This window comes from Amblyomma americanum, chromosome 7, assembly GCF_052857255.1.
Source record: "Amblyomma americanum isolate KBUSLIRL-KWMA chromosome 7, ASM5285725v1, whole genome shotgun sequence".
NCBI classification, from domain to species: Eukaryota; Metazoa; Arthropoda; class Arachnida; order Ixodida; family Ixodidae; genus Amblyomma; species Amblyomma americanum.
This window is the reverse complement of record NC_135503.1, coordinates 52,055,526-52,077,384: the sequence shown is the minus strand read 5'-3', so window position 1 is coordinate 52,077,384 and position 21,859 is coordinate 52,055,526. Positions and strand designations below refer to the sequence as shown.

At 45.7% G+C, this 21,859-nt stretch overlaps 1 protein-coding gene across 1 annotated transcript in view; it reads left to right on the top strand.

The window, feature by feature from the left end:
- The window catches only part of LOC144099119 (cadherin-like and PC-esterase domain-containing protein 1), a 197,829-nt gene that overhangs the window by 78,895 nt on the left and 97,075 nt on the right, over window positions 1–21,859 (top strand). The window contains exon 3 of the mRNA XM_077632207.1: window positions 10,357–10,528. Within this exon, the coding sequence (XP_077488333.1) occupies window positions 10,357–10,528 (172 nt within the window). The remainder of the gene's footprint in view (window positions 1–10,356; window positions 10,529–21,859) is intronic.

The following is a 21,859-nucleotide window of genomic DNA, read 5'->3' as shown; positions in this document are numbered from 1 at the left end:
GCTGCGAGACGTTTTAAACGAAAGTAATATTCTAAAGCAAAATTTTAATTGTGAAAAATATAGATAGCAGGTATTAAAGAAAGGGCCAGAAATAATTTATGTTGCGGGTTTTGCTGCTCCATATTTTGTTTCCCAAGTGTATCGTGCTGCCTTACTATGTCCTCTCTTCTCCTCTCAGTCCCAAAATTGACTTTATTGTACTTTCATGCAATGCTAAGAAAATCAACAACGTAAAACACGACTCTAATTCCAAAATGCGCTTCGCTATGGTTTGCACAGGTCAACTTAGACAGGATTCTAGGCAGCGAGAATGTGAGCCTATAGAATATGCTTCTTGCAGAAACTCTGACGCCAAAAATGACCGCGAGTTTGCGCGTGCAACTATCCTATACCGCGGCAGGCAGCCATGCGACGTTTCTTTACAATTGCACTGTGAAGAGTTTCCGTTCTTAACGTGCTTCCTTCGCTATACCTCCCGCTGCACAGAATCGCGGTTTTCCTTTTCTAAGCGTAGACGCTTAGCGAATCAAGCAAGCAGAATAAAAATAGAAACAAATATACTTTTCTCTCGTAAGAGAGTGCATCAAACGGTCAGGCGTAGTCCGAAGAGACCCAGCAATCCATAAATACAAGAGACGTAAGAATTGGCAGGGCAGAGGAGAGGAGGTCGTACGAGAGAAGGCAGGCAGGTCAGTGCCGCGGGCGGTGGCGGCTAGAGACAGCACAGGTATACATAGAGGACGGGGCAGTTACACGGCTGACTCGGGACACCACACACAGGCCCCACGGATGTGACCAGCCGACCGGAAAGATCGATGGCGCGCTTCTCCTCTCCCCCTTTCAGCTCCCATCTCGAGAAAAAAAGGGAGAGGGGGTGTAGGAGAGGAGGACGCGGCGGGTGAAGGGCACGACGAACAGCAGTTACATGCACAAGAGCGAAAGGAGATCACGAAGAGGGTAGGTAATGCGACATCCGAGAGGGGGAGCTGCCGCCTATGCCGCGGGATCGGTGCTAGTGGTCACGGCGGCGGGTCCGCCGCGAGCTTTCAACTGGAAAACCACCGCGACTCGTCCCCCCCCCCCCCCTCCACCCCCCGCTCGACGCATACGAGCCGGAGACCGCAGGCGTTCGTAATGTAGAACCACTGCCGCTTTATTTTACGCTTTCCTTGACCTCTGTGCGCTTTCATCTCCTCGAGCACTTTTTTTTTCGTCTTCTGCTTTGTTCAATGCGATGTTCTTTTGTTAGCATTATGCAGGACCGGTTCAGGCATGGCGTTTCCTTGGCAAGCTGTATTCTTGACACAATTTGACACGTTTTTGTCGGCAGAGCTATGATCCAGGAGTCCTTTTTTTTCTTTTTCAGCTGAATAGTCAGAATAACCAATATCTCTCATTAAAAAAGCATATAACACCTGTACCTTACCAGTTTTCAGCTACAGGCCAGAAACTTGGAGGCTGAAGAAAAGGGTTCAACTTTTTTTTTTTCAAGCGATGTTTATTGCCTCAGGGCATAAAGGTGATGAAATGAGTGAGATGCTTAAATAAATGAAAAAAAAGTGGGCTGATTTAATGAAATCAAGTAGTGAACGATGATATGGACCTTGTGTCCAGTCAATATAGGAGGGGTTCAAAAAGGGTTCCACTTAAATTGAGTACAACGACGCGAGCCATGGAAAAGAAAATTACAGGTGTAACTTAAAGAGCCAGGAACAGGGCAGAGTGGGTGAGGGAACAAACGCGGGTTAAGGAGGTCGAAGTCGAAATGAAGAAGTAGAGAAGGGCTTGGCTTGGGAAAGGCATAGAATGCGAAGGCTAGGTAACCGATGGTCTTTGAGGGTAGAAGGCAAGCATAGCAGGAGGCGGCAGAAAGTTAGGTGAGCGGACGAGATGAAGACGTTTGTGGGAATAAGGTACCCATGGCTCTTGTACAGCACTTTGTGTCGCCACCTCCAGACATCTTCGGGGAGACATCTAGCCAGCAGCTAGATTACCCGAAGAGGTGCTTGGTTGTGCACAGGCAGACGACTATGAAATAATGACACGAAGCCTGATATTTAGGCACCAGCAGGCTTTAATGGTATCACGCTGGCAATAGATAATGTAACTACGCGTCGCTACGAACTTTATTTGCTTAATTCACCCTCTCATCCAGGCGTACAAGACACGACGGTTTTGCTTCTCTGGCTGATGGTTAGTAAAATTTGACGTGTCAGAGCAGTTGGTGACCATCACTTACGCCGTATATACATTGATGGGGTTGAAATAAATTTCAATTACTTAGAGCTCCAGAAATGTGTCATTTCTCTGAGTTTCGGTCTTTTCGACAAAGGCAAGAGTCCTGAACATTATTATGTCCAGAAAACGAGCCAGGGAACAGCAACGCTTATTTTCGAGGTACGCATTGCAGCCAAAAATCAACAACAGCGTTCGTACTGTCATGAAAAAAAGTTTGCGTGATGCGGGTTCACACACACAGAAAAAAAAATTGCTTCTGCAATATCTTGCTACTCAGTGAGTTGGCGTTCGTTCCAGTCGACGAAGAATACATGTCCCTCATGCTCTCATGCATTTCAGTGAAGCTGATTGGAAGATCGCGAATAAATAATTTTTTTTCCGCGAATCGTTTTCACGGCATTGGCATAAGAGTATGTACACTGGTGAACTGCGGGCGTATGCGCAGCCAGACGTGGTACGAGCGTCGCCAATAACAAACATTGCAATAGTCTTTATTGCGATACGTGATGATGTAATGGCAGACACCGTTAATAAACTTTCGAGGAATCGCCTCCTAATTCTCATCCTGGCGAAACCGCTTCTTAACTCATTTCAACAGAAAAAAAGGCAGACGCCGACCAAAGGTTTTTGTCAAAACAGACGTTTCGGCTTCCATACGGAAGCCTTGTTCAAGAGAGAACAAGGCTACGGAAGCCTTGTTCAAGAATGAACAAGGCTTCCGTATGGAAGCCGAAACGTCTGTTTTGACAAAAACCTTTGGTCGGCGTCTGCCTTTTTTTCTTACTATCCGACCAGACGAGATTTCATCAGACCTTAGATTTCAAACCGCTTCTTACCTATTCTGCCAAATGGTTGGACGTCAGACCCCTACCGTGGCGAGGGCGCTGCTTTTGACACTGCCTTTCCGTACGCACTTTGCAACGACGACAAGCTTTTCAGCTCGATTTTGTGCCCCTTCAATGTGAAGGGGAACATTCGCTTTGTGACATCAAACTATGTTCGAGAATGTGCGCTCAGTGAATTTTGGCCTATTTATTTATTTATTTATTTATTTATTTATTTATTTATTTATTTATTTATTTATTTATTGTACCCTCAGGGCCCGAAGGCATTACAGAGGGGAGTGGGAATACATAAAAATTCAGCCTAAACAGCAACAACAAGGAGGGAAAACAAAAATAAACCAGGAATACATAAAAAGTGAAAACACAGGAAGGCAATAAGATTAGAATGCAGTGGGGATATATTAAAACAGTGTGTATACAGTAAAAAGGCAATTTTTATACAGTAATAAACGACACGTACTCAGAAAGAAACATTAAGGACTTTACGAAATGCATTGTTATCGGAAATACCTGCGATGTCGTGGGGAAGGTGATTCCAGCTGACACAAGTTCGGGGTATGAATGAGTCATGAAAACATTTGGTGTGACAAGATGGGATTCCAACTTTATGACGGTGATCAACGCGTGCTGATATGTAACATGGTCTAGACAGTAACTTAGGATTGAGAAAGCTGTTGTGGTAAATTTATGAAAGAGACACAATGAGGCTATTGATCTGCGGTGGGAAAGAAGTGGTGGGGACAAACTTGATTTCATGGCGGTTACACTGCTTGTTCGGTGATAATTAGAAAGAATGAAACGGCATGCGCGGTTCTGTACAGCTTCCAAATCTGAAACGAGTGAATCGATGCCAGGGCTCCAGACAGATGCAGCATATTCTAACTTGGACCGAACCAATGTTTTATAAAGTAATAATTTTATTGAAGTAGATGAACGTGAGAAATTTCTGCGAAGGTACCCAAGCATGCGATCAGCGTTATTTATTATGTATTCAACGTGAGTTTTCCAAGACAGGTTACAAGAAACGTAAACACCCAGATATTTATAACATGACACGGTTTCGAGAGACACGTTGTTAATGTGATAAGAAGAAGGGGCATTAGAGAGACGAGAAATGCGTACATGTTTACACTTATTAATGTTTAGTTGCATGTTCCAAGTAAAACACCAGTCAAGAACCTTGTTAATATCGGATGAAGACAAGAGACATCATTACCATCTTTAATTTCGCGGTAAATAACACAATCATCGGCAAAAAGATTAATTGAAGAAGAAATGTTAGCCGGTAAGTCATTTATATAGATGAGAAAAAGAAGGGGCCCAAGAACTGACCCCTGAGGCACGCCGGAACGGACAGGCAAAGAATGAGAGTTTATATTGTTCGCTGTTACGAATTGTGAACGGTTAGAAAGAAAGCATTGTAGCCATGCAAGGACATTAGTGTCTATGTTAAGATTGCTTAATTTAAGAAAGAGAAGCTCATGTGAAACAGTGTCAAACGCTTTCGAGAAGTCCAAAAATATGCAATCTGCCTGAGACCGTGGTCAAGGATGCAATGAAGGTCATGTGTGAAACATATTAGCTGAGTTTCGCATGAAAAGACTTACGAAAACCATGCTGGGCAATGCTGAAAAAGGAGTTAGATTCTAAAAAAGAGATGAGATGAGAATATATGACGTGTTCCATGATCTTGCACGAATACTAGTGAGTGATCTTGCACGGAATACTAGGAGTGATCTTGCTCGTGTGCGGAAACGACTAATGAAGGAGCTACTTCGACGTTGCTTCGACGCTTCCATCACGGCGCTCACACAAAACGTCTCGACAGCATACCGAAAACTGAGCGCGACCAAATACCGGCTTTCTGTTCGTTATGAGGCGAAATAGCAAAAACGAATTCACCAAAATTGCAGCGTGCAGTGCAACAAAGAACAGCAAACGTTTATTGTGGCAGTGCCTTCTCCTAAGAAACAAAACGCACGCTGTCACCCGGACACTTGTATTTATTTTGTGGCTCCTATGATCCCGCTCTTGCAGACATCATGGGAACTCATACGAGGAACAGACGGGGAAAATTGGTGATTAGAGGTGGTATGACAGACGTATGTGTGATTGGGTGAGGGGACAGTGCATTGTGACCAGCGAATCAAAATATTCACAGAGACGCCAAATTAACTTATGAAGGTTTTGATGCCTTTAGCGGAAGTGATGTTACTTCCGGTCTGATGACTTCACTTGCCTCCAGCCAATGGGAATTATTTGGTCTGGTGACGTCACTTCCCTGTATCCAACGGGCAAATTTTATGACCAACGACACATTTTTCCCAGTGAGGCTTTCAATGTTATCGAATTAATAAGTTCCGCTGTGGTCGGGTACAACTCAAGAATGAAACGGATTATGCCCCTCAAAGGAGGCCCTCCAGCCAATGGCATCGACCGATTTTATTGACGCTGCAGTTAGCCCGATTAATCCGTGGTTGATCACCTTTCATCTGCCGCACCCTTTGATTTCAGGCTAGCAGTACTGAGGGGATTATCCACGACGTCATGTAATTCGGTCGCTGCCATTGGCTGGATGGCGTTATTTGACGGACATTTTCCGGCCCCCTCGTCCTTTAACTGTATTTGACTAAAGCTGTCTGCGCTTCGTCTCTCGTCTCACGGTAAAAAGCAAAAAACGCCTTCAAAATCATTTGAGTAAGTTTTCATGAACTCTCGATAAACGAGTGAGGCGTGTTAACTATTACAAAATTAACACTGACAGAAAAAGTACCGACAGAGAGAGAGAGAGAATGAAAAGGAAACGCAGGGAGGTTAACCAGATGTGAATCTCCGGTATGCGCTACTACCCTATGTTCTGCCTGCCTTCCATCAGTGCCCGTCTTTTAAACGCTGCCTGACATGCGTTTAATTTGAGGTCACCAGCAAACCCAAACAGAAGATATAAGCACTGCCCATAAACGCAACTGTTTGGACTTCATCGGCATTTGATTCATTTTGCGATTGACAAAAAAACTTCAAAGCGTTCGTTTCGTCCCGGCGAGACCACCGTGCTAGAAAACGAGCACCTCTACAGCCTTACGCAACCATTCCTACTGGCTAACTCGACCGTATCTGCTCTCAAAGCTGCCCAGTACCATCTCCATTCCTTCCCTTTCTGCCTTCTCGAGCCAACGGCAGTTTCTCCCTCGCCCATGGACGGGGCACCCTCAGCCACGTGCCGTGGTTGCCCCTGGTGACCCGATGCAGTGCGGTTTCGACCCTGTCTGTCCCGTCGGTGTACCCAGGGACTTTTTAGTGCCTGGGCGTGGTTAGGGGGGGGGGGGGGGGGGGGGGGAGGGCGCTTCTTCACTTTCGCTTTTCGGATGCTGGTTTTCGTGTGTTTGCCGTTTTACTCGTAGCAGTGTGTGTCTGGTCGTTTTCGTCTCTATCTCCTGAGCGCGCTTTTCCCGACGCTGCGCTAGAGGGGGAAAATTATTAGGCGCACGCGGCCGGAATGAAAAGGAAATTTCTCTGCGGAAAAAGGCCCGGTAAGAGAGAGAGAGAGAGAGAGTGAAAGTTAAGCACCTGGTGAGATGACCCCGACGTTGCTGCTGGTTTGTGAGGGCCTCGTCGTTTGCCCTAGCTAAGATCATCGTTGTGGTTTTTGTGCATTTAGTGATGCGTTCTCTTTTCATTTATTTCTAAGCGAGTGTAACGAGGTCTAAAAAAGAAAGGGAAACATTGAGAAATGAATATATTAATTAGGGCACAGAAACTCGGAAAAAAATTAATAAGCGTTAAAATGGAGAAGTATCCGCCGAGAAAAAAGGGTCAACAACCCCTCCACCCCTCTCTAAAAAACGAGCTATAGACTGTGTATAGACTTTTCTTAATCTCTATGGACTTTCTACAGATAATAGCTTTTGTCTATTCATAATAGTCTACTGAAAGAGTATGGCCACAAAGTTATAGATTGTCTAAAGACTGTGTGTGGGATTTGTTTTGTCTACAGACAAGTTGTAAAGTTTGTCTATTCAAAAGTATGTAGACTTTATTGACAAGAGTCTATGGACAACATATAGACCGTCTAAAGAAATTTTTATAGTAGCCAGGTGCCCGAGAGGACGGAGCATAACAGTATCTGACACCAGCAGGTTCGTGCTGTGTTCTCGGACCGTTGATATCATGCCATGTTACGCTCTGTTGTTGGTAATCTGTGCAGTGTGTGAGTGCTCTCAGGCGAAATTGGCAACATTCACATGAAATTATTTAAAAGTTTTCATGCTAAAATAATGCTGCAGCTGCTTACGAATGAAAGCTCTGTAAGTAATGCACTGCGTCTAGGTTTAGCTGCTGTCACGGCAAATAAATATTAGCTTTCGCCACTGCTAATGTTTAAAGCCGTTAACACTCTTCTTGTCCGCGACGTGAAGGTTGCTGGTTTGATGTGCGCTATGCTAATGCTATAATGCTGAAGGCCCATTTATTGCTGATCATTGGTGAATTACTTTTTAAGTAAAAGCTTTACTTGAAATAATAAAAATTCTAGGTTGTGCAAATGGATTATTTAAATGAATCGTTCATTTGAGGCTCATCTCCCGCTAAGCAGCCGCTGTAGACGGCACCAAAAAAAAGAGGCGTTTGATGGGATACTAAAACACAAACTGAAGGTGATCATGACGAGAAGACTAAGAGCTGAAAAAAAAGCTTAAATTAGCTCACGCGTCGCTATGATCTCAAATGCGAAAGCCTCGCTGATGGCACTCAGGCTTAATGACGACCACTCGCGTTTTTCACTTGCGAGCGAGCTATTTAGAAAATGACTCAACGAAGCAGAAATGGGCGCTTTACGACTCACATATATTTTGAAAGCACTCCCATCAAACATCTGCGCATGACGTACGCTAGTGGGAGAGAAGTAGCACGCTGTAATCGGCCTAATGGATTTAATTAGCTGCGGCACACACCGCTTTCAAGGCGGAAGCGAAAAGAAACTACGTCAGGTAGTGTTGTCTGGCGCCATAACGAGATCGAAGCAGTCATTAAGGCTTCCGCTTGTCTACGCGCAACGCCATCAAACTATCATCGGTCTTTGAAGTGTTACCTAAAATGTACCCGACACAGCCATGACTCTGAGTTAAGCACTGGTTCTCTCTTCGGAGAGCAGATGCGGTCAGGTTGCCCTCGATCGCAAGAAAAGTATCCAGAGTGGCTGAACAGTGGCTGCACATAAAAGTGATGCTGCCATGATGCAGGATAACTCACATATATTCATAACAGATGGCTAGTTTGAAATAAAGGGTTAAACTAAATCGAGAAGACGGTACAGCCAATACATGCGCACTCTTGGCCAAAAGTCTCCAGAATGCTTCGCAGTTGAGAAGTGTGATAAGAAGTTTAGGCTACTCTTGAAGTTCAGGATGCCTGAAAAGTGAGCTGCGCACTGGTCTTCACTTCTCCAGAGCGTTAGCATTTCAGTGATGATAGCCCGAGTGCCCCGCCACACTTCTCAAATGCGAACCATGTCACCTGGAAACTTTTGATAAACACTTCGTCTGTCATAATTCCCTACATTTCCTCTTCCTCCTCCTCCTTCTATTTGTCTGTAATAAAAATACGGTCATATATAAACACAAAATCCGTGAATCCTTGCATGTTATGCCCCTCATGCGCCGATATCTAAACACTCTCTGTGTTGCCCAGCACCTTGCAGTAAGGGTAATGATGGCGACTATAGACAGATGAAGAGGCGGTGCTAACGAAGCCATCTTCGTTGCTTCGGCGGACGCAACTATTGCGGCTCGCGTCTATTTTTTTCTTCCATTTATGCTTTCATTGACATATCTTTCTTTCAATCCCTGTCTCTCTGCACGCAGAAGAGCCCCAGTTGGTGCCAGCCAACAATCCCACGCACTCGCACTTTCCTCTACTTTCTTCATGCGGTAACAGCACAAGCACCAGCAGAAAGATGACTTTGCTGGAAGCCCTTGACGTCCTGCGCGAACGTCCTGTGCGCCTTAAAACTAGGACACCAAGTAGTGCCGTATATAATGGGAAAGAACGCAGAAGAGGGCTGTCTTGGGGTTTCACGCGAAAGCTCTGCTTGGAGGACAAGGCCTTGCGTTCGGTTTTAAAAAATTGGTCGTCGGTATTTTGGAATGCCGATGAGAAAGCTGTTCAACACAGACTCTCGCTGGTATCGCGAGAAAAAGTGCGATACCTGATAGAGTCGAAGCCCGGATGGCACCTTTCCCCGAGCGTTTCTACCACGTGAATTGTGCATCAGAAGGCTGGTGACGCCTGTTCTCATTAAAGGAACCACCGCGTGAAAAGCAGTGCATAGATTCAAAACAGGTTCCTCTAGTCCTCGAAGTTATGCTGTACCATATGGATACCGCGGTCTCTTATGAATGTCCCACAGAGCAACCATGTGCTGGCATTCGTTTTTGATGGAGATGAGTTCAGGTGAGCGCAGCATAGCACTGGTGCGAAAACAGTGTAAAATGAGTCTGCGTGCGAAACACAGTAGCTAATTGGGTCCATGTTGGACACAAAAAATGCAAAGCAGTGTTGCATACAGAGAACGGGAAAAATGCACAAGAAAGCTCCCTAAACCATTTGACGCGTATAATGCCTGGGGAACCTGATATGACGCAAAGTTTTTTAGTTTATGAGGGTTTAACATCCCAAAGCGACTCAGGCTATGAGGGACGCCATAGTGAAGGGCTCCGGAAATTTCGACCACCTGGGGTTCTTTAACGTGCACTGACATCGCACAGTACACGATATGACGCGAAGGTCTGGTGTATTATCACAGTCCTGTTATTCTAGTCAGAACCTGTTTTTGGAATCCACCTTGCCCAGTGGCCGATGCCTAGAAATAGTGCGTGCTTTGATTTGCTTGAGCCAGTAGCGAGGGGCAAAAGGAATTTTAAATGAGGTGCATATATTATCCTGCACCTCTATCTCTACTATTCGCAAACTTGTGCAAGTTATAACATATTGCAGAGTTCAATGAAAACTCATCTCGCAAAAGAAATTCGTTCTGTATGTTGAAAAACCAGCACTCGTCAAGAGCATCGAATAAAATAAACGATAAAAACTTGTTACCATATGTAAAAGCATATGTAGAAGCATATTTTATGAAAACATATATTATCGTTATTTTTATTCCATGCTCTTGGCGACTGCTTGTTTTTTTCACACAAGGAGTGGTACAAGCTAGATATTTCCGGTACCTAGTTAACAATTTTAGTTAGTAATGCCTTTCGTATTCACTGTGTTGTCGCAGGGAGGGCAGCAGCACCCATGCCCAGCGCATGCGCAGTCCCGCTGGTGCTGGCGCTGCCTATCGGTGCGGGACCTGCTGCTGCTGCTCTGCTCGTTCGCCATGCTCTCCGTCTACATGAGCTACCGGCTGACCAGCCTGCACCTGCAGCCCAACCCGCAGGAGGCCGCATCTGGTGAGCTCAGCAGCCTGCGTCGGCAGGAGCCCTTCTTCGATACACTTTTAAGTTCGATATTTGGTCTCGCAGTCTGTCCCCACTGAAGGGGGAGCTACAGCTAATGGCAGGAAATCAGGTGGAAATTTGGAAAGCTCTTTGCATGACTGGCCAGTGGTTATGATAACTACCCCAACTAGAAGCGATCACCCAAATGACGGGAGTGCGCTAGTGGTGGAACGCGTTTGTAAATGAGAGATGTTTGGATTGTTTTGATTATAAATCGGTGACGGGAGCTGCAGAATCCACTTTATGCCAAAAAAGGTACAATAGGGTGAAGTTTTAAGCCAGTTGTCGACATGCTGTAGAAGAAAAGGAACAGCTACTTCGGACAGGACTTATAGCAGAGAAGTTAATGCTACGAGCGATGCGAGAAGTGGACCACCGGTTGTGCTCGTACCATTCACTTTCTGTTTTAGTTCCAGTCTTAGGTAGGGGTTCTAGTTCTTTCCAGTTATGTGAATAAGATACGACAGATTATAAACCGGTGGGTATGAAAGTAGTAAAAGGTGGATACGTAATCGCTGGTGGGGTATGCATGCTCTTTATAAACATGTGTACAGGAGCGCTGTCTTTCTAATCGTTGCAGTGTTCTAGCTGAAAGCGCTTTTGGAATAACAAAAAATCGGTAAATTCAAATCAGCCCGCTAAATACAAACATGCATTCATTACTTCATGGAAGGAATTATCTTTGATTTAAATGCCCGGAGATCATTTTGTACTTCGAAGCGGGCCGATGCTGGCAAGTTAAACGACGCATTGGTTGCAGGCATAAACTATGTGAAAAATAAAAGAGCAATGCACGGTAGGTAGACGTGATATGTGAAAGGAGAAATGTATCAATACCCTTAGAAATCTGATCACAGAACGTAAAAGGCGTTAAGGCAAGCGATGCGGGTTTCATTTGTCGCTGCCGTGCTACTCACCCTGCTAAAGTGTCAGTTCGCCTATGGTGAAATTAGTCGTATAGATAGGGTATTTAGAAATATTAGAAGCTTACCAGTCCTGGTAGAGGGTTAGTGAATTGAGTGCAAGAAAAAGAACGGAGAGTGCACTGAGAAAAAGGCACAATCATTTATCAAGCAAAGGAATAAAGTGTACTTAGTATATCGCAAAGATACGGGAAGCCACGTTCCTGCAAACTGTTTGCACGTTTCTTTTCGCTGTTCGCGAGAAAATAATGAGCCTTGTACTACAAATGGAGTTCCGGTTACGTTGTCACGTGTCTACTGAAGTCTACCACGCTAACCTGCTAGGTACTTCGTGGGAATGCTGTTCATGTGAAACAAACCACTGATACGGGTCACAATGTGTTCGATGTGGGTGTTTGACTCTTGAGGGCATGATTTATACATAAGTGGAAGTTTCTACGCTTATCATACTGTGCTTCCGCTCAAATTCCAAGTTGTTTCTGTAGCCGCTCAGTGTTATGTTTAATTGTGGTTTTCTTTAATACAGTCATGATAGTTGAAAGTCGAAAGCTTTTTAACTTCCTATACTTTTATTTATAACTTCCTACTGCGTGTACCTGTGCATGCGTGCGGGCGCAAGCTTTGAGACGGAAGGTGCTGTGGGAGCATGATGAAATTAGCTATAAAGATTAAGAAGCACACTCGCAGTTACATTTACTCTTTAACATTTTGCAATTTTTTCGATTAATCTGAGAGTAGAATGTCTGAGAGTAGAATATTGCCTGCGTAAATTGCCTACAAATAGGAGCGGTTTTCTTGCGCAAACACGTCACGAAGCCAGAGTGATGTTGTGCGCCATTTTTCGAGCTTACTTCTAGAGTAGGCTAGAATGCACGCTGACTTCAGTTTACGGCAAACCTGGCAATGCTTGCTGTGGCTTGGACAGTTTTCAAGCTAGTACCGCCTACTAGGCTCCCTCTGGACATTCCAGGAGTGAAGTGCCAAGCTTTGGTAATGTGACTTGCATCAGCGAGCGTCCATCTCATTATTCACACCTGAGACGCGATTATCACCGGCGCACATGGAAGAGGAAGTTTATGGGGACCATGGTGTCAAAACGAGTTTCCTGGCACATCAAAACTGGTTATCGTCGACGGTCAGCATTGAGTTTAGGCTTATCAGCTGATCCAAATGCGTATATATGACACACAAAAGAAAAGGGGGACGAAAGTTTTCTCCGCAAACTGGCAGAGTCCGCTACAGGGCTTCGGCGAAGGCGGTGTCAGAGGAAGGGATCTCCGCACTCCACACACGCAAGGCGGAGCGTTAATTAAATCCGGGGGCAATCCCGTATCGGCCGAGCGCCCTTTAATTGCCGGACGGCAGTGGTGTCTCGGCGCGATATGGTCTCCTTCTCCCAGCCCAGCTCGCGTGCGTCCACTAGGGGCAGCACGCCGGAGAGTTATTAAATTTGTCACTCACGCGAGCCCCTCGCACGCGCGCGCTCCGACAAATGAGGCGTGACAGCAGTGGACGATGCCCCGCGGCACGAGCCGCGAGCAGGCATATGGGCACGGGTGCGGTGTGACCCTCTGGTCATCTGCGCCGCCGCGGACAGTTCATTAAGTGGCTCAGCGAGCATCAGAGAGTGTCTCCAAGAGGATGAGGCTTGTGGGCTTCAATTCTACCTCCCCCCCCCCCCCCCCCCGCCCCCTGCCCTCTCTTCTGTGGTATCGCTCCCTCCCATAACTCGTCCACGCTGGCCACGGCACTGTGTGTAGCTGTAGGGCTATCGAAAGGAAGTTTGATGTGGATACGCCATCCTCTCGACCTGCGTCGGTGGCTTTGGCATAAGGGAATTTTGGGGCATCGCGTCATTGCGAAACCCTGTTCCATGCAGATCTCATTGCGCAAAGCTCGGTCAACTGTGTGCGACGCTTCGGGTATGAAGCTTACGTACGCGAGAAGCTGATGTCGCAACCTAAGAGGAAACGACGTAGGCTTGGGCTCTTCGGTCATTCCTACAATACCATTACGATCCCTGAACGCCACTTTAACTCTGCATCTGGTGTTGTGGAAGTGGTGTTAAGTTTTCGACACATCTCGTAAGAAAACTCCGCGTCATTTTCAGATAACTCGGCTCTGAGAACGCAACTTTCAACTCTTTTCGATGTCGAGACGCTATTTCATACTTATTAGTGTCCACAAGGCAGAGCATGAGTGAGCCGCAAGCACTTCAGTCGCAAGTCACAGTGGTATAAGTTGAGCGTCGTTATAACGAAGTTGAAGGGGCCCGGAGATTACTTTGTTAAAGCCGTAGCTCCGGTATAACACGTGTTGACCGATCTTTCAAGGGGAATCGCCATTTCTTCGTTATAATAATTATTTCGTTACAAACCATTTCTTTATAACGAGGCTCGACTGTGTTTTCTTGTCCCTGGTAGTTTGACGCCAAGAGAACCGCTCATTTTAGAGCACTTCTTGGAGGGCCGCATTTCATTTACGAGAGGACAATACTGAAAAGCAAAATCGATAACAATAAATGAACGACCACAAGCTGCCGTGCGCTGTGCACATCACTGTTTTGAGCCCTTCTGTTTCTATATGAGGATGAAAAAATTTCTCTTACGTCTCTCACCAATTTCTCTTAGCTCAGAATGAATCGCTCAGAAATAGTGCAATCACGTAATAAGCTTAACCCAGGCGGTTGACTTTGCTCGAGTCTATTGAAAGCAACAACCTCAGTGGCAAGCGTATCCACTCATCTACGCGGCGTATGCTTCTGTATATTGATGACGATAGCTAAAGCTGTCCCGTTGTCGTAGAAAGGGACCTGTCGAAGATAACCAGATTATTTATCTGGCATCAACCGTCATTTTTCACGCGCCGTCGGCCGCTTCATTTACTGTTCACTCTACTATGACGGAGAAGCGCGCACATCACCGTGCTCTGTCACAGACGCTGTCCGTCGCCAGTGACGTCATGTTTTATTCCGAGAGTAACGCCCCTCACGCCGCTATATACGTCTCCATATAAGTTATTGAAGGCCGCGCACCGTCGAGCGCGCCTGACGCTGCGACGGCCCGTCCCTTCCCCCTTCTAGCGGCATCCATCACAGTCACATTTAAATACGAAAGGCCCCGCCTCTCGTTATGAGTCGAGTGCCGCGCTGCATCTAAATGCGTTAATTATATTGAAAGCACCCGTAAGGGAGCGCCACCCGAGTTTCTCCCCAGACTATATATACACGGTCGCCTCCCGTATACTTCGCTCTTTTTTCCCTGCAATCCCTTAAATCTCGAGGGAGTGTATAAACACCGGAAGGGAGGAAAAAGGAGCAGAGGAAGCAGTTATACGACGGGAAAGAAAGGAACGCTGATGCGGGAAGAAGCAGCAATGGGAGAGACACTAGTTGAACTTGGCAAACATTGGACAGTGATGGATGATGCGGTGCGTGCAGTTGCTGCAGTGCCGCGGGCTCAACTTAAACGAGCAAGCGCCGGAGCCGCACTCACCTCCGCCGACGGCGGTGGCTGCGGCGCGCGCTCTTCCCAAATTCCCGCAGCTCTAGTCCCCATGGGGAGCAGCCGCTCTCCAGAGTGCGCCTCGGCGGCTTCGGAGCGGAGGCGCTCGAAGAGTGCGCGTGGCGAGATTTGCTTTTCCTGCCCGCTAAATATCGGAGGCATTCAGGAGATTGCTTAGGTGGCATATTTCATGCCCATTAAGGAGGCCCCTATGAGTTGATATAGGGTAATGACCGGGAAATTTCACGACTCGCATAAATTTTGCGGACAACCGCTGGATGCTGCGAGCCTTGAGGGGAGAGTAATGTAATTAATGGTTGGGGAAACTATTTTAATAGTGTTCATATAGGCATGTAGTTTATACCCTTATACAACTTGATAGCTTCAGCGAGTAAGAGAGAGGCTCCAGGGGGTTAAGGAGGAAAGGCGCTGACTCAAAGTGTAGGTCTTAACATCAGGTGAAGCTGAAATGAAAAATGAACAGGATATAATGAGTCTGCTGAGGCTCTCCAGTCTAAATAGTTCAGCAGACGAAATGATTTGGTACTGTCCGGACATACTACGCATGCAGGAACTGCGTTAATTACTGATACACGAAGCTCAGGTTTCTTTGTTGGATGATTTTTAGATTATGGTCGTTTCAAAGCTCCTCATCATTAGTTAAACTAGGCCGAGATTATGATGCTATTGCTAAGGCTGGTTTATGTGCACGAGCAATATATAGCCAGGATCGCGCAAAGTCAGTTAATATAGTGAAGTTCAGGAAACAGGCGAGCCGGTGATGTCCAACCTATACGAGCAAGACACTGGACTATGCGCAGTTGTAGAACGAAGAAATCTTGCGGCAGTGGCACGCTTCTTACAACTGTGCTGTCCGCATGTGCGATAGAAAAAAATTTCGAACACATTTTATGATTTTCAATTATGATCTTTATGATGTCTCAACTTGGAAACAGTTTCTGACGCCAAAACCATTCCTTGTACCAAATTTAGCAGCCGCCGCGGTGGATCAGTGGTTATGGCACTCGGCTGCTGGCCCGAAAGACACGGGTTCGATCGCGGCCGCGGCGGTCGAATTTCGATAGAGGCAAAATTCTAGAGGCCCGTGTGCTGTGCGATGTCAGTGCACGTTAAGGAACCCCAGGTGGTCGAAATTTCTGAAGCCCTCCACTATGGCGTCCCTCACAGCCGGAGTCGCTTTGGGACGTTAAACCCCCATAAACAAAACCAAACCAAATTTAGCGAAATTCTTGTTTAACCTGTCCGCCATTTTGTTTGCTTCTTAATCCAGATGTAGGAGCATTTCACACAGTGGAATGAATGACACTTCCACTCCGTGGGCACCGCCACTTTTACCGGTTTCACAAGCCTTGCGCTCTGCACCGCGGCGCCGGGAACCCGGAAGATTCGCTGTGTTCTCTCGCGAGCCGGAGCAGGTAGCAAATTGCCGCCGCCACCGCGGCGGCGGCGCGCGAAGCCCTCCTGTGCGCCGCTCAAGGTGTTCGTTCCTTTCTCCCTAATGAATGGGCCTCGGGGAGTTCCCGGGGCCAGACGGGGCCTTAATTGCGTTACAAAGGAACGCTTTTAAGATTTCCTGTCTCAGATTCGAGGAGCGACTGCTGCTTCTGCTGCTGCGAAGAAGGAGAAGATAGGTAGAAGGAAAGAACGAAGGGCAAAGGGCGGGCCAAAAAGAGAAACAGCCTTCCTGAACGCGAGTTGAAACGAGTAAGCGTAAACTCCAAGGTGTCACGTGCGGAGTTGGCGCCTTGGCGTGCTGAACCCGACGCTCTAACAACGGAAGCGGGAGGGCTGTGAACGGCAGGGGGACCTTTGAACTGGCGAACGTACGAACGCGTATTTTGTACGAACTGGCGTACGAAGTGGCGAACGTACGAACGTACGAACTGGCGAACGCGTATTTTGTGATGATTTCTTTTCAATGTTAATGTGATAGCGTTAGAAACATCATTGACGAAATATTGGCAGTGGCTTAACTAGCCTAATCCTAGAATTCAGCGAAAAGCAAGCACTATTGCTAAGCGTCTGAGGCTCGTCAATGGCAGCTATTCTACACGCTCCCGACAGCCGTTCTATATATACGCACACGACCACGTGGCTATGACGTGTTATCACATGGTCTTACGACACTCCCATCGGATGTCATCACGAGGTTCCACATCACCCCATCGGATGTTCTTAAGGTCAAAAGTCAACCGAAAGGTCACCCAATGTCAAAGATCAAAGGTCATGTGTCAAGGTCAGAAGTCAAGCGTTTGGCATCATAACTGTATCAGATAAGGTCATACATGACGAACGTGGTTGGGCTGAAGGTCGTTCAAGGTCATTCTCCGGCCTGCGCGACGACGGCTTTACGTAGCGTAGTGAAGCTTTTCGCTTGAAAAAAAAAAGCTATGGGGCTAAGAGGACTCATGTTAACATTATAGCGAGTCTTTAATTTACTCCTTCTACGACAGCATGCTTCCTAGGTCGCCCCCAACGTTTCGGTCACCCCGTCTTAGGTCCAGAAGACAGCCCAGGAGTCTCCGCATGTACTTCCGCAGTCGCGGTTCTAGTTTCAGACGATCCTGGATCGAGTACTGTTTCGTAGGCAAAAGAACACGCATTATTAAGGCGCTCTTTCGCAGCACGCTGTGACACGTCTTCTCTCGACCGAGAGCAGCTTGCGACTGCCACTCGCGCCAGCGCGCTGCCGTTATATGCAACTTTTCCCACCAAAATCTGGTCTAATCCGGATTTCCCTGCCGTCTTATATTTTGAGGTTCTAAATTCTTAGGGTGAGACAACTTGGGTCCGGTTTTCCAGCCGTCTTAAATTTCGTGGTCCAAAATTTTGGGGGTAGGCGACCTTGGATCCTACTTCTGAATCAAGGAATTTCCTGACATCCAGCAGGTTTTGGTGTGATGATATCGTTTAAAAAAAAAGGTGTCCTCAAAAAACTAAATTCGCTGATTGGCAAGACAGAACTGACGTCACGAGAACGGAGCATTCCTATTCGCATTAGTGAAGTGATATCACCGGACCGGAGCATTCCCACTGACTGGAGGGAAATGACACCACTAGACCGGAAGCGACGGCATTTTCATTAAAGGCATCAACGGCTTCTAATGTTTTTGCACTGCCAATGCATAATGTAATTAAGTGTCCCTGTGAATTTTTTTTTATTCTGTCGCTATTAGTAGGCTCCGCCTTTGATTCCGCAGCGTGAAAGTGACATCACTTGCTAGCTTTCTACTATCGAAAGTCACGGAGAGAAGCTTTCATTGATAGAGATCCAAAGGAATGGATCGAAAAGAGATTCAATTCGAAGCAGGCCTCCGTTCTTGTCCATGATGTGGGGTTAAACCAGAGAGCGGAAGTGGAAATGTGTGCAGTTTTCCAGCCGGTAATTGTACAAGATGATGGGGGGTTGTTATTCACGATGAACGTGATTTGTACACTAGTGATTGTCGTCGAAAAGAAGCTCCGTTTGAGTTTCGCGCACACACGTTATTAAAGCTGGTCTGGCTGTCTATAAAGGGAACCTTCAGCTTTCTGTTTTGTAGGAAAGTTTGTAGGAAGGTTTTCGGATGCTTTTAGAGGGACACGCAGTAAAAGCGCATCCAACTTTTAGTTCTTAGTAAAAGTAATTGTTTTCCTTTTCGTGGCTCAGTTAGCTCCTGTCCAGCTGGAAAACATAAATGATTGCTTAAAGTTTTGTAGTTTAAAATGGAATTTTTTTCCGGGTCTCTCGGTTAGAACTCGTAGAGTGCAATGAGGACTTTGTGACTGCCCCTGGAAGTGACTGGTCGTGCAAAAAAAAAAAAAAAAACGCGCTTGATGTCACCCGCAACTATTTCGTAAAAAGCCTAAGCGCTGGCAGTACCTCTAATTCGGCTCTGGGTCTTTTCGAACTTTTGGTCGTTTCTTGTTCTGTCATGGCATTTCTGCGTAAGAGAAGTTGCGTGAATCTTGCCCCGGTCCTTAAGCACGAAACTGCAGCCAGGTGTGCTTACAGCTGAATCTTCTTAGACGACTGATAAACGGGGACTTTTCAACACGGAGGAAAACAGACTACCTTTATTAGCTCAACTGGCCGCTTTATTAAGCTAACCATTAAGGTTAAATTCAAAACTTCCCTCCCTTAGCGCGAGTTGGGTTGAATAAAAAAATCCAGTTTCGCAGCTTGTTTTGTCATATAACTGACCCGGCTGAGCTCCAACGAGAAAGAAGTTCAACCAATCCATCTTAGGCTGCCGGTGCAATTTAGAAGGATAAAGAAAGATAACGAGCTAAGATCATGGAACGCTTGTAGGTATATTGTCTGCGCAAGGTCTTCGGAAGGGTTTTTTTCTGCCCTCGTTGTTGTTGATCTCATTCTACTTTATGAAACTCCTGTCAGCTAGGGCTTCTGTCCATACCAATTCAAAGAACTTCTTAGAAAAAGGCTGTCTTTCTTCTTAAACTCAAGAAAAGAGACCAGGTGGAAGCTGAATTGAGTGGTGCACAGTTGAGCCATTCTTTATTTCTGCAATTTTCTTCAACGCTATCAATGCAGTGGAACAAATGAGATTAAACCTCAGTAGCCCTTTTTTAATTTTGTAGTAGGCTGCTACTGGTCTCCGGAACGCTAAAACGAATCCAGAAAACAAGCAAGATATTGGTTTTTGTTCATCTCAGCAGCGTCTTTTTGCAACGATATGGTTTTAAGAAGTGCGGGGCACCAGGAAATAGGATAAAAAATATATATATATATATATACTATCGATCAGAAAGCAAAAAAAACTAAAAAAAACTGAAGGTGGCATCTAGTTAAGCAACGAGGAAAGAAAAATGCCACTTGTTCCTGGTTTCGCGAACACCGCCGCGTTCCCAATCAGATATCGATCGTACTTTGGCAGGTTTTCACAATTTACGGCTTCTTCGGTGACAGTCACCGCATCCACCATTACTCTCGCTACAAAACTGCCCCCTTTGCCGGGAGAATTCTTTTCTTCAACCCTAAGTTGGGACATGCCCGCCCCGCTCAGCAACAATAAAAGATACGCGGTTACCTCCTTTCGTGCTCTGAGCTCGGATTGAAAGAAGCAATCAAAAGTAGACGAAAATAGTTCTTGGTGTTCGCGTTTCTCGTTTCGTCCAACTTTCTTTCGTTTTATAGTTTTCTTTTTTTTTGCACCAACGTGTCTCATCCGAGCTACCTCCCATTCCTCTGATTTTTTTCCCCCGTTTCTTCCTTCATTGGCGCTTGAAGCCGGGCAGAAAATAAGTTACCGTCTTCCTGCCTCCGTGTACCATATACAATAGCCGAAGCCAGCGCGACAAGCGGCATTCTCTTCAGGAGGCTTTAAGAAATATGGCTTCTTACCTAAGTCTACTTATATATTTTTTTTTCACTTCTAAGACGGAATTCAAAGTTTCTTCCCCTCTCTTGGGCAACTGGGGCCGAAGAAATGTTAAGGCGGAAAGTTAGCGCGAAGAGGTCGCTTACGAAAGGCCGAACAAACCAGTGACAAATAGCGTTAGACAGGACTGAGGTCTACAAATGAAACGCGGGATTGCGGGGTGCCGGTCCTTCGGTTGGAGGTTTCTTGTACTTTTCTTTTCTTTTCAGAATATATACAAATATAAAAAATAAAGAGAATGGGCTGCGCTTGCAACTTATTCCACGGCGAACACGTTTAACAAGACTAAAATACTAAGAAAAAATTAGTTTTCATTGACACAAAATGTACGTGCGTTGTTAGTTGGATATTCAGTTTATTACTCGCCCTATAATTATAAGGCGTTCTATGCTTTCTTCAAGTGGTGAATGATTTTTAATGGCTGATTTGGCTTAGCCACCTAGAATGTTATTATTACTGACATTGACATAAAAGGAGATGTTGGTGCCTGATTACGGCGCAGGCTACTCCTTTTCACATAATGGAAGAAAAAAAACAGAAACTGGTGACATAACGGTTAACAAAGCGCCGCTCAAACAAGTACAATTCAGAATACAATTGATACAATGGACATGCCAGAAATGCTAGCATAAAATATAAAAACAGAATATAAACAATGATAATGCCTGATGGTATAAAACGGGAATATACTATAAGAAGTCGTATGTTTTAATCACAGTAAACTATATAAGAGCCGAAAATCGAATAAATGAAAAATAAACAATCAGAAGCAGTAATAGCGATATCAGGTACATCAGACACATGATAGAAACACATAAAAATAATTCCCAGGATTTTGGAGAACACGAGTCGAGGTGAACAATCACAGAAATTCCTCAAGTCAAGCAATATCAAGCACCTCCCGACGATGTCTCTGTCCTCGAGGAAAAATTTCAGTGCTATAATCGCCTGTCCCTGCAGCCCATACGTAGGCTATGGACCTAATACCTTTTTGGAGACTGGAAGGCTTTTTATCAATGATGGTCAAGTCCCTCTTAAGTCGGGTCCTAAAACTATCATGCTAAAGGGTACTTCTCTGAGCTAGTCGGTTCGCTCCTTTAGTCCTGTCTGTTTTGCGCTGTACCTTTTCCTGTGAATTGTCATGCTCTAGGCAATCCAGTAACAGATGAGGTATACACCCTCAACCTCGTGACCACATCACATCGTGGGTTGTCTGCACGCCCAATTTTATGTAGAAAGTGATTCGTGTAGGCTGTTCCCAATCGTAAGCGGTCAATGAGAGTTTCTAGACTTCTTCTGAGTGATAGTGGAATTGTAAACCGTGAGAGGAGGGTCGATTTTATCAAAGTTAGAAGTTGTATAATTTGGCTGGAACCGCATTTTTTCGCTCATATTGACTCACATGTACCTTAAAAGATGGCGATTTTCACATCCTGGTGATGGCAGGCTAGAAGT